The sequence below is a fragment of the Lampetra fluviatilis genome, chromosome 53 (assembly GCF_964198595.1).
Source record: "Lampetra fluviatilis chromosome 53, kcLamFluv1.1, whole genome shotgun sequence".
Classification (NCBI taxonomy): Eukaryota; Metazoa; Chordata; class Hyperoartia; order Petromyzontiformes; family Petromyzontidae; genus Lampetra; species Lampetra fluviatilis.
The window spans coordinates 4,271,300-4,288,233 of NC_136327.1; the positions used below are offsets into that span (position 1 = coordinate 4,271,300).

At 52.5% G+C, this 16,934-nt stretch overlaps 1 protein-coding gene across 2 annotated transcripts; it reads left to right on the forward strand.

Annotated features, from left to right (window-relative positions):
• TTC38 (tetratricopeptide repeat domain 38) lies at window positions 1–16,676 on the forward strand. 2 transcript variants are annotated; one of them, XM_078879261.1, is made up of 15 exons: window positions 1–55; window positions 241–328; window positions 5,613–5,690; window positions 6,839–6,944; window positions 7,852–8,029; window positions 8,205–8,375; window positions 9,379–9,454; window positions 10,294–10,413; window positions 10,986–11,045; window positions 11,191–11,229; window positions 12,223–12,304; window positions 12,577–12,739; window positions 13,337–13,493; window positions 14,054–14,127; window positions 15,260–16,676. In XM_078879261.1, the coding sequence occupies exons 2-15, from the start codon at window positions 299–301 to the stop codon at window positions 15,339–15,341; spliced, it is 1,416 nt and encodes a 471-aa protein (XP_078735387.1). In that variant the 5' UTR covers window positions 1–55; window positions 241–298; the 3' UTR covers window positions 15,342–16,676. The 2 variants fall into 2 exon arrangements, with proteins under 2 accessions (XP_078735387.1, XP_078735388.1); XM_078879262.1 differs by having other exon boundaries at window positions 6,839–6,920.
• The last annotated feature ends 258 nt before the right edge of the window (window positions 16,677–16,934 follow it).

Sequence of the window (16,934 nt, forward strand, 5' to 3'; positions counted from 1 at the left end):
GGGAGCACAACGGGCTCCATCCATCGCGGCAGTGAGCATCTCCCGGGCTCGCTCGGTGCGTGGCGGCGTAGGCTGTAGCCTGTAGGTGGACATTCACTCTCTTATACTGCCGCTGTGTGGTCGGTGTGCACTGTGGAGTCTGGACTGTAGGCTCCGTGGACTATAGACTCACTCCTGCGGTGTGTACGGTCGCTTGTTGACTGTTGTGTGCTGAAGCCGGTGTGTGTGTGTGGACCTTAGACTGCGCAAGACTGCAGCAGCGTGGACTGTAACTGTGTGCCGACTGCGGTACTCAACCATGGAGGTGGCTCAGCTTTGGGACTGCCAGGTGAGTTAATTTCGTGTGTGTATAAGAGCGTGTGCGGTGCATGAGTGTGTGTGTGCAGTGTATGTGTGTGTAGTGTATGTGTTTCGATTTAAAGCTTTCGTGACTGCAGGGATTCATCTTCTTGGTTCTTTCGGTAAAGTCACGTAGAAGGGAAATAATGAAATAATAAAATAAAACATTAAATAATTTTAAAGTGACGTAGAAGGGAAATAATAAAAAATAAAACATATAAAAATAATTGTATAATGTTTAATTTGTATTATTTTATTATTTCCCTTCTACGTGACTTTACCGAAAGAACCAAGAAGATAGTGTATGTGTGTTTGTGCTGTGTTAAGATTTTGTATGAGTGTACAGCGTGTGTGAGTGTATGTGATGAGTGTGTGCAGTGTATGTGTGGTGTGTAGTGTACTGTTGAATCCGTACATGGAGCATGCTACAAAGAGAATGGGGCCTTACCATCTGCCCCACAAAAACCACACAACATGCCTGGGTATTTTATGTCATCAAAGTCTCCACCCCCTCCACTCCCCGTGAGTGATGGGGCAGTTGTGGAATGGAGTGTGGAGGAGTTCCAATATCTGGGAAGCTGCGTGGAAGCCACCTGGCTCCCCCATATGAAACTTCGGGTCTTCTCGGCCACAGCCGTGCCCTCCCATCTCTCTGTTTGAGAATCGTGTGAAGCCTTTTAAATGAACGTCTGCACTGGTTTGAAACATTTCGGCTGTCTTGCCTACGATCCATCACGGGTTCAACCGGGCTGGATTGTGTGAGGAGTTCACAAATCATTGAAAGGTCCGGACAAAGTTCCGTCATTTGAGCTCTCTTGCGGCAGGCGAGGAGAGACACCCTTGACTGGGCCATGTCGCCCGCATGCCCAGACACCGCATGCCCAGACACCGCATGCCCAAGGAGCTTCTGTTTGGCCGGATAGAGGGGGGCTAAACCGGCGGGGCACGGGCTACAGAAGAGATGGACGGGTGCGGTGTAGAAGAGTCTGAATCAGAATATTTATATTGGGGGAATCCGATGAGCAATGAAGCTCTTTTCTTGACTCGGAGCCGCGAGGAGGAATCGCAAATAAGTGTGGGGCGGCAGCCAGGCGGTCCTTGTGTGCATCGGACAATTTTCAAAGCTCTGCGATCCTCTACACATTAAATTTCGATGTAAAGCTTTCGTGACTGCAGGGATTCATCTTCTTGGTTCTTTCGGTAAAGTCACGTAGAAGGGAAATAATTAAATAATAAAAAGAAAACATAATAAAATTATTCTCACGACGTTTCGGCCACAACGCAAGCAGCCGTCCTCAGGTGGAGAACAGGTCTGTCGAGAAGACAGAGTCTGAATGACACACCCCAGGCTTGGAGCGACTATTTAAGCTGGGATTGAGCCAGTTATGGCTGGAACACGGAGCTCTCGGAGAAACCCCTCGCATAATTGCGAGGGGGAAACGCCCTATCCCTTACGGATGGAAAAGATGGAGATTGGTTCACGTGTTTTGCTGTACCGCATTACTTGTGGCAAGCCACGGTACGGGCACCTCGACGCCCACGGAAAGGGAGTTTTGCGCAACATCAGTGTGGTGGTGATCCACCAACCCCTCGCTGCTGCCTCCACGGTGCTGGAACACATTCCTGCGGAGGGGTAGGAACGTTGGGTTGCTCGGTCAATGGCCAGGGTCAACGGCGTGGTGTTTTCTGCAAATATGCCCGACTGTGAGGGCGGGCACAAGCCGGCGTGAGTAGGTTAAACGTTGAGTTTTATAAGGGCACCACGGGGTGACCAGCCCCTCCCCACCCAGCCTCACCCCACCCAGCCCCTCCCCATCCTCTCCTCCCCACCCAGCCCTTCCCTGCACGACGGACGGTCGGACACAATAATCTCCTGTGGGCTGGTGTAACCAGGAGGTTCCTTTTTTTCGATTTAAAGCTTTCGTAATTGCAGGGATTCATCTTCTTGGTTCTTTCGGTAAAGTCACGTAGAAGGGAAATGATAGAAATATGTTTTATTATTTTATTATTTCCCTTCTACGTGACTTTACCGAAAGAACCAAGAACAGGAGGTTCCTACCAGTACCAGGCCACGTGCGGAGTAGCCACCACTGCCTAGCGCGGTGTTCTTCATTGCAAGGACCCGTGAGCCTCTAGTGGCCTTTAGTGTGGCCCCCGACGATACACAACGTGTGACCCCCCCCCCCCCCAATCATCATCATCATCGTGCTTGTCAAACCCCCAATGGTTTCAAATGTGTGGCGACCCTCACACTGACGATGTCTTATCGGCAAAAGTGGCCCCCCTCAGAATAATTATCGGGGTGCCACGGTGGCGAGGAGATGTTGACTACCTCGCCTGGTATACACGAGGTCGTGGATTCGATCCCGACCCTGATGCACGTGTATTTGGAGTTTGCGTGTCTCTCTCTCTCATCATCATCACGGTGGCGAGGAGATGTTGACGACCTTGCCTGGTATACACGAGGTCGTGGGTTCGATCCCGACCCCTGACGCACGTGTATTTGGAGTTTGCGTGTCTCTCTCATCATCACGGTGGCTAGGAGATGTTGACTACCTCGCCTGGTATACACGGGGTCGTGGGTTCGATCCCGACCCTGACGCACGTGTATTTCGAGTTTGCGTGTCTCTCTCCCCGTGGTCGCGTGGAGTATTTCTCCGGTTCTTCCCTCCACATTCAGAAACATTCGTTTAAGAGTATTTGGCTGCTATAAATGTCATCATGATAAGCCACTTCGTTGAGCTATCATTTGTGGCCAGGTCGCTTCTACCGATAAAGAGCTACATAGCTCAGTGGGCCTTACCAGGTAACAAAACGAAACAAAGTTTGAATAAGTGAAGAAAGCTGGCCCCTAGCTGGATTTGCGTTAAGGCTGTGGATGAAAAAAGCACGCTGGTTCCTGCTCCAGGGACATTCCGCTTGGCTCTTTGAGCACCACTCACACTCTGCTGCCCCTGACAACGAGAAGCCAAGGGGTTAAACGATCGCTCGCCGAAGCTTGTACAAAAGCGGAGATCCCCCGTGTAGCCTTAAGACTGTTGGGGCAAGTGCCGTTAGGGAGCGGCACCTATGAAGGCCGGCACGGTACACTGTGGGATGGGTGGCGGTGAGCGCTCTGCGCTAATGTAGTGTGTTGTACGGAGGCACACACTGCAGTTTGAGGCAACACGTTTATTACAACACCCCAACAGGGCTAACTACATAATCGTACACTGGTTCTACATCTAGGTCATGACTACACGGTTAAATAGACCACAACGGGGTCACTACATAACCGGGTCGGTCAGTAACACACTGCCTGACCCACAATGCCGAGCGTAACATCGAAGACCGAAGAGACGTAGCACCGACGGGTTCCATTCCAACAGAGAGCCAAGAACCCTCTCGGGACTTGCCCCTTCATGCTCCTGAGCGTGGCCTGGCTCCGCCCTCGGCCCCCCCCCCCTTCTAGATTCTACTAGAAGGCTCTGGGCCACTTCACGTGTCCCTCGAGCCCCCTTTTGGGGGCCCCCTTGCTACCCTGCCCCGGCCACGTGACCTCTCGGGTTCACACAGAGTATCACGTCCTCACTTGCTCTCTCTCTCTCTCTGACCCTCACCAGAACTATGCCACCTAGGGCCCGCTTCCATGCCATATCCACTCTGGTGCCAGAGAGAGACTCAAGATGTCCAGCTACTGTCACTAAACACCATATTGACTCCATATAAGTCGCTCCACTAAGAAACCCCGGGGACCCGAGTTCGATTGCCGCTCACGGCCAACACCAGTGACGATTATCTGAACCGGTCATGGGCCTCGCCTACGTCGACTCGGCCTCAAATGAGTACCTGGTGCGGTGTGCAAACATCGCCACTGTGGAGACAAAGGCGGCCGGGCGTGGTGCTGGCCACCCACCCCCTCGTGTGCCGTTTCGGCCTTCAGAGGTGCTCGCTGACAGCACTTGCCCCAACAATCGATTAAGGCTATACAGGGGAGCTTTGTATTTGCACACTCCAGTGCTTAGCATGTTGAACAACAAACTAAATACATGCATGCTCATGTTCTCTTTGTGCAGTGCCACTAATGCACACAGTGTGTGCATTTCACAGACTATAGTCAAATACAGCTGTGTTCACTTTAAAGAAAAATTGTTGTGCACAGGCATTTGGTATGGACCCAGCACACAGTGATTCGTGAGTTCAGGAGAAACCGGTCACCTGACACCCAACCACCAGTGTCATCGTTCAGGGGCCGTCCATAAATGACGTCACGTGATTTAGGACGATTTTTTAAACCCCCCCCCCCCTCGTCACACGGCGTCACGAAAAGTCAGACCCCCCCCCTCAAATATTTCCATTTTGAAAATAAAACATGCTTCAAATCGCTTTAAACTATTGTCATTGTAGTGCGTATTTAATGTGGCGCTGCACTCTGATGTTGTAGGAGTGTTATAACAAATAGTGTTATAACAATTCTATATTTATTCAAAGTTGCGCATTTTGATGTGACGTCACATTTCTCAAACCGCCCCCCCCGTTCGTCACACATCGTCACAAATGTCTGACCCCCCCCGCCCACCCTAGGTGCATGACGTCATTTATGGACGGCTTCTCAGACATACGCCCGATGGACGCTGAGTAGAATAACTCTCTCTCGCACCGATGTATTTCTGTTTCACTTCGTTTGCACCTCACGTAGCCAACCGCGTTCATAATCGGAAGCAGTTCTCAAGAAAGTACTTTTCGTACACACTGGATAATTGTGACGTTTGTACAATCCTACGCAGGCTGAATTTTCTGCAGAGTTAATTTTACGGTCTCGTATTCGGGGGGGGGGAGGTGGTTGAGGGTTGTGTTGTGGTCAAGGTTTTCGTGAAACGAGTGTTGTGCAACGCTCAGAAATGCCGGCGTGCGCGCAAGCAAAGCACCGTGCCCGTAGATTTCCCAGTGTGAGCGGGGTTCTCGCTGTCAAAGAGCATAAACCATCATCACGTGAATCTCGGTCATCCTTGCAGCAGTAGCGGCTTTTCGCTCGCCATCGGACAAAGACGGTCGCCGCATCGCGCACTTTCAGACGCGCTTCTGCGGACCTTGTGGAACGCTCTTCCTTTGCGATATTAGGAACAGAAAACGAATTTCTTTAGAACAGCTTTTTGTGTTTAGTTTGTCCTTCGCCGCAGCTCCGTTTTAGCACGGTGCAAAATAAGTCCAACATACAGCAAGTCGAATGTGTAGATCACCGTGCGTGCGGCGGGATTCTCACTGCGTGAGCGGCGCTTGTCGTCCACATCCAGGCGTGGAAAGCTGACGGGCTTCCGCTCGCCACGGCGAGCAACGAGGCGTGCAAGATGTACGACGCGGCCCTCCAGCAGGTGAGTCGCTAGCACCCCCCCCTCCCTCTGCTGCCCGACGTCGCACTCTGTTCAACGCAAACCCCCCCCCCCCCCCCCCCCGGTACAAAGTGCTGATCACAGAACGGAGATGAGAGGGGCGGGCGGGGGAGGGACTGAAATTCCACGGACAGCAAGCATCCCTATCTCGGCGCTGCAGGTGCCCCCCAATTGAGAGTTGGCGGGGTGGGAATTTGGGCTCGCTGCCCCACCCAGGTGGGGACCACGTGCTGGAGGGGGGGGGGGCGGCGGAGGGGGGCATGAAGGTTTATATGGGGAGGTGAAAGGGGAAAGATAACTAACATACTGGGAGATGGAAAGAGACGGGAAGGAGGGAACCAGGGTGGGGCAGGGGGCGCCCTCTGAAGCCCCTCGTCTCAATCACGGCTCGGCTCGGCCGGGCCCGTGTTCCATTCTCGCTCGCGACCAATCCCAGTGGTCGAGAGGGGGAGGCACAAAGGGCAGCCAGACGTGGTGCTGGCCACCCACCCCCTAGCGTGCTGTGCGGGCATTCATAGCACTGGTCAACAAAAAAAAAATTCTTCTGGCCTGGACTTTTGCAGCTGTTTTAGACTAATTTCAGGCTGCTGATTCCAAATCTGATCTCAGATTTGCTCTATCACATCTCATTTTTATGCTATCGGCATACCCCATTTTCATTGATTTTACCCGAAATTAACTCTGTCACTTATGATTGCAAGTTGTTGCGAGTCAGTGACTGCTATAGTGTTAAAATATGGTGCTGTATATTTAGGATAGTGTGCTTATAATATCATTTTATGTAGATATCCACATTTATTTAATATTTTTCTTCTGCAGTTTTTATTGAAAATGCAATATTTGATATCTCATGTGATAGACAAAAACTGATGCCAGATTTGGAATCAGCACCCCAAAATTACCTTAAAACCGTTGGAATACCTTATTCCAGAAAAAGTGTGTTGACCAGTGTAGTTGGTCGCTTGCAGCATTCGCCCGAACATATCCTGTTGAAGGGGCTGTACGGCCGATGTTCGTCTTTGGTGCACCATGGGTTTTGTACTGCGAGCGTGCTCGGCGTGTGTTCACCGCACGGTGCTTGTGTGCGTTTGTCTTTATGCTGTGCCACGCGCGCGCTGTGCGGTGCGCAGTACATGGGCTGGTTCAACGACGCCTCGCTGGGCGGTCTCGAGGGGACGATGTCCAGGCTCGTGTTCGCCGACCCGGACTTCGGTGCGTCTTCTGCGTCGTCTTGTCGTACGGCTGCTGATGTAGACTGCGGGGCAACAAGTACAATGTTTCACGTGCAGGTGGTCGACCCAGCGGACAACCGCGTCGGGAGCAGTGGCGTGTATGGCTGTGATGTCTCCCTCCGTATTTGTGGATCGGGCATTGCGTTGTTCTACGTTGACCACAGTCGCACACTGTAGAGTTTTACAGTTTACATTTTGTGCAATGTCAGTCCATGAGCGTTGTTATTCTATGGGCAATGTTAGTCTATGAGCAATGTGAGTCTGAGCAATGATCTTCATCTTTCGAACGGCTGATGTAGATGCAGAGCAACACCTACAATTTCACATTCATGTGGGTCAGGCAGCAGACAACCGTGTGAGGAAGAGCAGAGTGTATCGACGTGATGTCGACCTTGGGACTTGTCGTTATACGTTGTTACGGTCTATTCTGGATGACCACAGTCGCACGCTACTGGAGATTTTTATGGGTTAGGTCTCGTATATATAAAAGTGCCGTTAAACCCGCCACCACCCGACACAGCCAATTAGTAAGGATTGTCACGTCAACAAAACATGACGATTCTAGTTACTAGTTCAGCACACCGGTGTGTTGGAGAGTGAACTCTCAACATTTGCAATTTCAGTACCGTGAAGTTTTGTCGGGAATTGCAACCAGCCTCGTCAGGAGACTGCCAGATTTGTGCATAAATCCTCCTGTTTTTTGGGCAAGTCCGATCTGAACGGCTTTTAAATGCGGTGCGTATACGCACGCACGCACGTTGAACTTATTTCGCGTCGTACGTAGCCAACCATGATAATCGGAGGTGCGCGATGCTCTGTCGTGGCGTGGCCTTTCGTCGTCGATGCCGCGTGGTGTGGTTACTAACGGTGTCGATGCGGCGTGGGGGCGGCCATGGTGTGGTTACTGACAGTGATGGGAGGGGTTCTGGTCAGCGGCCTGGAGCTGATGGGAACGGGGAAGGCGCTCGCCGACCCGGGGCTGCGCGGGAACCTGGAGCGGCTGGCGTCGCTGGTGGCGCGGCAGGGTGGCGACAAGCTCAGCGAGAGGGAGCGTGAGCACGCGCGCGCCATCCAGCTGTTCGGAGACGGGTGATCGCTCGCTCGCTCATTCATTTGCTCGCACGCAGACATGCACGCACGCTGCCCTTGGTGCCCCGCGCCACGCAACTCCACCGCGTGACACGCACGTCGCTACGATTACACATACACGGCAAGAGACATGGTGACGCCTGTTCACGCTGCGCGCGCCCTGCTGCTGCTGCAGGCGCATGTGGGAGGCGTGCCAGGCGTGGGAGCGCATCCTGCACGCTCACCCCAAGGACCTGCTTGCTCTCAAGTTTGCGCACGACGCGTACTTCTACTTGGGCAAACGCGAGCAGATGATGGACTCCATCAGCCGCGTGCTGCCATCGAACGTCGGCTCGCGGCACTACGGGTGACTCGCCGCTCTCCGCTTCTGCGGCCTTCTGGAACGCTCCTTCATCCGATATTAGGAAGCCGCTGGAGCTACGCAACTTTTAAATCTAAATTGAAAACTCATTGATTTAGAAATGCTTTTCGTGTTTAGTTTGATGTCTTTACCCCCTGGCTCCGCACCTCCGATTGACACTTGGTTAGTCACTGCTTCGCGTGCATTCAGACGCGCTTCTGCGGCTGCCTGGAACGCTGTTCCTTCCGATGTTAGGAAGCCACTGGAGCTCTGCACTTTAAAATCCAAATTGAAAACTAATTTATTTTCGAACTGCTTTTAATGTTTAGTTCATTGTCTTTCCCCCCGCGCCTCTGATTAGCATGGTTTACAATGTATGGAGCAAAAGAAGTTCAACATACATACATTACGACTATCCAGGGCCGCCCCTGCGCCACCAAATGTCCCTTTTGGCCTACGCAATTTCACTCTCGTTTGCAGTATCCCAGTAAACATTGCCGACGCTGGCCCACCATTGGCATGTGGTTGAACTACACTATTTTAGATTTTTCTTTTTTACCAGGTAAGACCCCACTGAGCTATGTAGCTCTTTTTCAGAAGTGACCTGGCCACAAATGATAGCCCAGTGAAGTGGCTTATCATGTGGAAAATGTACAGCCGCCAAATGCTCTAAACGCATGATGTTGATTCTAAATGTGCGAGGGGAAAAACCAGAGGACCCGGAGAAAAATCCACGCGACCACAGGGAGAACATGCAAACTCCAAATATACAGCAGGCATCATGGTCAGATGTGAACCCACGGCCTCATGCATACCAGACGAGGGAGTTAACATCTCGCCACCGTGGCACCCGCTGGTTGGCACCATTGACCCAATGTTCCGTGTTTTGTCGAATATTTATTTTAAAAAATTACCAGCACTTTTTCTTTTTTGGATGGGGGGGGGGGCGGTGGAAATTCTTCTGTATGTATTAAGCAACATTTTCGCACCGTGTGGATTATTCCAACAGACATCTGCTGGCAATGCACGCGTTTGGGTTGGAGGAAAACAATCTGTTTGATCTGGCAGAGAAGGCGGCCAAACAGGTAAGAATGCCCCGAAATAATGTGACCAAGGATGAGGTCTGGATTGGTCATTGTCATCCTTTCCACCACCCCTTAACAGTCTGAATATTGAGGTTACCGTGATTGGTTGGCAGCGACTCAGTTTGGGCGGGTGAGCGTCCGGGTGGCTGACGTATTTAGATAATGTTTGCTGCTACAAATCTCCACGTGATGAGACGACTTTGTCGAGCTTAATTGTTGTGGGCCAGGTTGCTTCTGAACACATTCCTGCGGAGGGAGCTGGTAGGAACGTTGGGTTGCTCGGTCAATGGCCAGGGTCAACGGCGGCGTGGTGTATTCCGCAAATATGGCCGACTGTGAGGGCGGGCACAAGCCGGCGTGAGTAGGTTAAACGTTGAGTTTTATAAGGGCACCACGGGGTGACCAGCCCCTCCCCACCCAGCCCCACCCCTCCCAGACCCTCCCCTCCCAGCCCCTCCCCACCCAGCCCCTCCCCACCCAGCCCCTCCCCACCCAGCCCCTCCCCACACTCCCCTCTCCACCCAGCCCCACGACGGACGGACGGACACAATAATCCCTTGTGGGCTGGTGTAACCAGGTGGTTCCTACCAGTAAAAAGAAGCTCCTAGCTCAGTGGCTTTACCCTGTAAGATACTGAAAACTCGTTTATTTAGACTTGCTTTTTGTGTTTAGTTTTTTATCCTTCCTCCGCACCCCTGATTAGCGCGGTTGGCTACATACAGTGCGTAAGAAGTTGAACATACATACGACGTTAAACTGAACGCTTAGCCTTAATGTGGTCTCTAACCATGGCTATGCGACCTCTGGACCCTGACTGCACTGCGTGTGCTTGAGTGCAGGCCTTGCAGATGAACGAGCGCGACGGTTGGGCCACGCACGCCTTGGCTCACGTCTACGAGATGACCGCCGCACCTGCCAAGGGGAGAGCGCTGATGTCTCAGACCGAAAACAATTGGGAGGTACCTTGAGCATCGCCCACGTAGAAACAAAGACAGATCCCCCGTATGGTCTTTACCAACTTTTGGGACAAGTGTTTTTGGCGAGCACGGCGCACGAGGGGGGGGTGGGGCGGGTGACGAGCACCACGCCTGGCCGATGTGTCTCCAGTTGTTTAGACACCGCACCCAACTACTCATTCGTAAATATGTATGCAACGTGCTTAGGGGTAAGTCTTGCCCATAAGGGCAACCTCTATTGACTTTCCCCCCGGTGTGCGCCAGCCTGGATATAAATAAGAGATGCCGCTTGATGAAAACCTCCGTGCCACCACGGATGCTGCCGGCTAGGCCAGCGCTCTTTCCTTGCAAGGCCTCGCGAGCCCCTGGTGGCCTTTTAGTGCACCCCCCACCCACCCCCCCGACAATACAAAAGTGTGAAAACACCCCCATCATCATCATCATCGTGCTGCTGTAAAACCCCCAACGGTTTTAAATGTGTGTCGGGCCCTCAACACTGACGATGTCTTGTCGGCGAAAGTGTCCCCCCTCCTGCCCCACCTCTCTCGCGCTCTCCCTGTCTCTGTGCGTTGCAGGTGTGCGACATGCTGGCTTGCCACAACTACTGGCACTGGGCCCTCTACTGCCTGGAAAAGGTAAAAACGACGCGGTCAGAACGCCGGGGGCCGCGGATTTGGCGAGCGCGGCGTCGCCTGCCACTCGTGTCGCGACGCAGAGCTTGCGACGGCTTTCCCAGCCATGGCTGTTGTGGCTGATGGTGTTCCTGCGCTTGATTTTCAGGGAGAATATGAAGAATCCCTGACCATTTACGACACCAAGGTAACACGCGCGTACGTGCTGCAGGAAATGTGCGCGTGTGCGTGTCTTGTACTTCTTTCAAACCGTACGTAGCCAACCATGCTAATCGGAGGTCCAAGGGGAAGGACAACAAAAACTAAACTCAAAATGCAAGTGGATACTTAACGTGTACTTGCCTGGGCAGGCTATGGGTAAATATGATCATGAGCAAACGGGCAAGGCTAACATATGATTTGGGCCATCCACACAAGTGTGTCTCGGTGGGTGGCAAATGTTGAGATGAGACGTATGAATGTTGAACTGTACATCGCCAACCGTGCTAACCGGAGGTGCGGAGGGAAGGTCAAAAAACTCGACACAAAAAGCAGTTCTAAAGAAATTGGTTTTCAATCTAGATGTAAAAGTGCATAGCTCCAGTGGCTTCCTAATATCGGAAGGAAGAGCGTTCCAGACGGCCGCAGAAGCGCATCTGAAAGAGCGCGATGGCGGTGACCACCGTCTTTGATGGTTATCCAAAAGCTGCTGCTGCTGCGAGGACAACCGGAGTTTAAAAGCTGTTTACACGTCACTCGGCGTCACTGTTTGTCTTCTTCCCTGAAAGCTCGCCTGTTTTCCCTCACTTTACTCCACCTCCCCTTCCCCCATCACTAACTCCATCCCTCTTCACAACATCCCGACCCCATTCATCGCACCCACCCACTCACTCGCCCACCCATCATTAACCACTTCATCGTCACCTTCATCATCGTTCTTCGTCCTACCCATCGTGCACTCTACCATCCTTCTCATCGCACCGTTTCAATGTGAAATCGCTAATTCTCGATTCGGCACCTTGGTTAAATTAAGGATAAGAAAGGTGCGCGTGGCACGCACGAGTCCTGGCGACGTGACGTTGGGTGAATGTGTATTTTTTGGTTTGTTTTAAAGTTGATGTTTAGTTTAGTGGCTGTGGAACTTTAACGGCGAGAGGCCTTGGTTTGATGACTGGCGCGCTGGACGCTGTGCCCGCGCAAGGTGTGCCCCCGGCTCAAGGAATCTGCCGGAATGCTGGACGTGGTGGACGCCTGCTCGATGCTCTACCGCCTCACACTCGAGGGTGAGCGATGGGCGAGCGGTGTATAGAGTGAGTGCTGTGTTTGTTGTGTTGCGTGCATTTGAGTTTCACCCCTCCGAGCCTGACCCTGAGACCACATGACCACGCATCACAGGACAGGATAGAGGGGGGGTGGCATGGGGCAAGCACCACGTGCATCACTTTTCAACTCGTTCCACGTTCTCTCCGTAACGCGCTCCGTTGCGCGTAACGCTCGCCGCCCATAACGACGCCGGGGGGGGGACGCGCGTCGGCTTCCCATGTCTCCGCCGCAGGTGTCAGTGTCGGAGAGCGCTGGAAGGAGCTCGCGAGCATCACCCGCTCCCACGTGGGGGACCACACCCTGGTCTTCAACGACCTCCACTTGCTCATGTCCACCCTGGGAGCGAAGGAGGTGTCGCTCACGAACCAGCTGACGTCCGCCATGGAGGAGCGGAGGTCTGCGCCACCCCCCCCCCCCCCCACACACGGCCGCCCGCTAAGCGAGATGAATCTACGTGAAACAAAATATATTTGCAGTGGCAAAAAGTCGGCTCCGACAAATTGCTTGAAAAATAAATAATTGATATCCCACCCCCCTCCTCAACCCCCCCCCCCCGCGTGTTTATTTTAAAGAAATTTCAGCCAACCCTTTAACATCCCCGCAATGAGCTCCGTAAATATTGACGCGCTGGTGCGCGACCTGTAACGCCAGGCAGTGCGTCTGTCGTTGGACTCCACCACGCGTAAAAAATGCGAACGGAAGAAAAATCTAACTAAATAACTAAATAAGTCGTTCAAAGCAAACATTTTGTTTCCTAAAAAACAAAAATCCAAAGCCGTTCGTGCCGATTATTGCACTCGTGCGTCGAATACAAGTGCAAGCAACGTGATCGTGAAGAATCGACAGCTTTGCGTTCGTCACGTTGTGCTGGCGGCGCTTGATGCTGCTGCGTGCGTGTGTGTTTGCGTGTGTGTGCGTTTTTGCGTGTGTGTGCGTGTGTGCGCGTGTGTGCGTGCCTGCACGTGAATTTCTGTGTGCCGCTTGTCCGGCAGGGGCGACGCGCGCGACCAGGACCGCGTCGCCAGGCGCGTGGGAGTGGACCTGTGCCGCGCCCACGTGGCGTTTGACGCCGGGAATTACGGTGAATGCGTCGAGCTCCTTCAGCAAGTGCGCTACGACGTCCCCCGCATGGGGGGCAGCAACGCGCAGGTACGGGAACCGCTCCTCGCTCGCGCGCGCACCGAGAATCACTCCACTCTCGCCCGTGAAAACACTCCACAGCTGCAATGCCTCTGATGCGCTGTTTGTATCCGTCCCGATGAGCAGTACCCACAATGCTCTGCTCCGATACTGCGCATTGTATGGACATGTGTGTGTTTGTGTATGTGGAGAGCAGTAGTTTAGCGGTTGGCACGGCTGCGCTACGAACCAGCGACCTGAATTTGATTTCTGCTCAAGGCCAACACCAGTGGCGATTATCTAAACCAGACCTGGGCCTCCCCTAGGTCGACTCGGCCTCAACTGAGTATCTGGTTCGGCGTGTAAACATTGCCACTGGGGAGACAAAGGCGGTCGGGCTTGGTGCTGGCCACCCACCCCCTAGTGTGCCGTTCTGGCCTTCATAGGTGCTTGCTTACAGCACATGCCCCAACAGTCTCTGAAGGCTATACTAGGGATCTTTGTCTTTATATGTACGTTGAACTTATTTCGCATCGTGTGTAGCCAATTGTAGCATGTGCTCTGTGTGGTGCGCGTGTGTGTGTTGGCAGAGGGACGTCTTCAATTTGCTGCTGATTCACTCGGCCATTCTCTCTCCGGACCCGGAGCACAAACGGCTGGCAAGGTGGGGTTCCTCCTTACCATTCCAGAGCTCTTTCTACTACCGTCGTGCATTCCTCGCCCCCGCGTGTGTGTGTGTCTTGTGTGCGATGTGGCCGTGTTATGTACCGAGCCGTTAAAGTGCAATGCGCCGAGGTACAGTTTGCCGCACGTTTTTTACCAAGTTTTAAGATGTTGCGGAAGTCATTTTTGTGCTGTTGTGGGGAAATGTGGTTCAGGCCTGGATAGATACGAGTCTGTTCAACTAGCGTGTCGGTCTATTATCCCGTCGGCTCTAGTGAACAGCGTTTCCCCGATGCGTTTTATTCTGGCGGCAACCCGGCGGCAACCCCTGGACTGCTTTCTTCAGCTTTCGGGAGCGTGCTTGTCCGCTGCATAAAATCCAAGACTGTGTCGCAAAGAAAGCATTGCAGCTCGCACTCGGGAATTAAGACGTTGCGATGGGCGGGCCGCGCGCGTGTGGAGGTTAGCGGACGGGGCATTGGCCTGGCTTTCGGAGTTCGTCGACGAGAGAGGGGAAGGCCTCCAGAAGCCAGACGTGTGCGGGTGTTTTAAGAACGGAGCCCGTGGAGGTGAAGCGTTGGCATTGCCACGGTTGCAGGCTCGAGCAAGGGGAAGGAAACGACGGCGAGTTGCAGTGGCCTGTCCTGCGATTGGATTTCTGATCATGCAAGCACTTGCGCTCATTATTTAGTATATATTTATACATTATTATTATTGTTGCGAGTGTGCTTTGTTTAGCCAGGAAAGTCCTCGCCTAGTGTTGAGACTCTTTTCTCAAGAGAAGGGTCCTTCACCTCTTCAGCAACCGCACAGGAATTTTCCTCCAGGACCATAACAGCGTTATAAGGAAACAGCGTTATAAAAGGCAGCGGTGTAATCTTTCAACTTTTTGGCAAATTTGGACCGCGGCGCGGCACGCGATGGCCAACTCTGCTTCTGATGACATCGCGGGGATCTTTAACGCTGTGACTGGCGGTTGCTCTGGTCTCTTGCGCTGTGCACGGGCTGCGCCTCGTACCGCGATGTGCGCCGTGTACAATCCATTGTGCTGCTGACAGCAGCAGCAGCGGCGGCGGTGTGTGATGTGCAGTACCGTGATTGTGCCACCGTCGGTGTCTCGCGCGTCATTGCAGGAGTCTCCTGGCGGAGAGGGACGCCGTGAAACCGGGATCGTGCATGACGCAGCGGCTGCTTCGAGCCGCACATTCCCCCTGATCAACGATGACTCGGAGTGCACGGCGCTGACGCCATTCGTCGACCCCTTCCCCAGCGCCACCCTCGTACAAGACGCTCTTTCCTGCTCACGCGCACGCACAACACTTGACGCAGAATTTCCACACGGCAGCACTCGCAGATTGGCGCAGACCCCAAGTTTTCCCCACCACTCTCTCCAACACTCAAGGCTCCGCTGACACACGATGGACATTTATCACACCACTTCCAAGACGCCTTGAGCGGCCCCGTATTCTTAGTCACAGCTAGGCTCAGGCTTTGCTCTGGCTCGAGTGAACCGGCTCGAAGCCATGATCCCAGCTACGGTCAGGATTTTCCATGAACCTGAGCCGAGCCAAGGCTTTGGAAGCAACCGAGGGGCTCGAGACTGAGCTGAGCTGCGTCGAAGGCCCCCAACCAGAGTAGAGCCGTGGCTAAAAACATGGCCCACGTGACTTTTGTGATATCTTCTGCGTTTCTAAAATGGTCTGATCTGTTAGGTGGAACCACATTTTCACCTACGTTTCAAATCCGATGCCACTCTCCCCGCCCAAACAAACCCATGATGCAACATCCGTCATGGAGATGGGATGGGTGGCAGTGGCACTACCCAAGATGGTGATCGCACGGCATGCATCAGAGAAACCAAACTGATGGCCAGTCGGGAGGAGTTGAGATGTTGTGCTCCCATCGAATACAAGGGTTTTTGCGGCGGCTTGTAATCCGAGCTGCGCTTTGAGCGTCTCTTCTCGCAAGCTTTTGCCACGCGCTCCTTCGGGAGTAATGGCCTCCAGCAAGTGGATGCAGTAGCGAGTGGCGACGGCTTGTGCGAAGTTGGAATTCATACTCGGTAAAGTCACGTAGGTAAAAGAAATGAAATAAAAATTAATAAAAAAATAAAAATCACGACGTTTTGGAGGCAACACAAGTCTCCGTCATCAGGTGGGACCGTCACAGCCAGATTTGCTGTATCAAGTGAGGCCACTTTTTTTACCTACGTGACTTTACCGAAAAAACTCCGAGTATGAATCCTTGCAGTCACGAAAGTTTCAAATCTAAAGTTGGAATTCTCAACCCAGGCAAAACCACGCTGGGATTACGAGCTGCTGCCAAAACTTACAACAAAAAAACGTCGCTTGGGTTTTTGTGGTCGCGTTTATGAAAAGCGTACGAATGTACGTTATCACAGAGCAAATATAAATGATTCGCGTCATGATTTTTCTCGCTCTAATTTTACAATAATATATATATTTTTGAAAATGTTTTTAACATACATATTTCATGTACTTAACATCTTAAGCAATTTTACTTAAAAGGAAATCGAATAAAAAATGTATGTGATTCATGTCACCTCTGCTCAACAGTTATTATTGTGTGCCTGGTTTGTTAACAGTCTGTCACAGGAGTGGCCAAAACGTGGAAAGCGATCCACGGGACAACAGTGACTGCATAAGGAACAATTTTTGTTACAGCCGATGGCAAAAATCCCGTAAAAGAATGTTAAAATATATATACTTTCACCAATAGATGGCGCTAGTTATTTGTGTGTATGATGAACTTTCGCACCGTAACGAAGCCAGCGGTCCAATCGGAGGA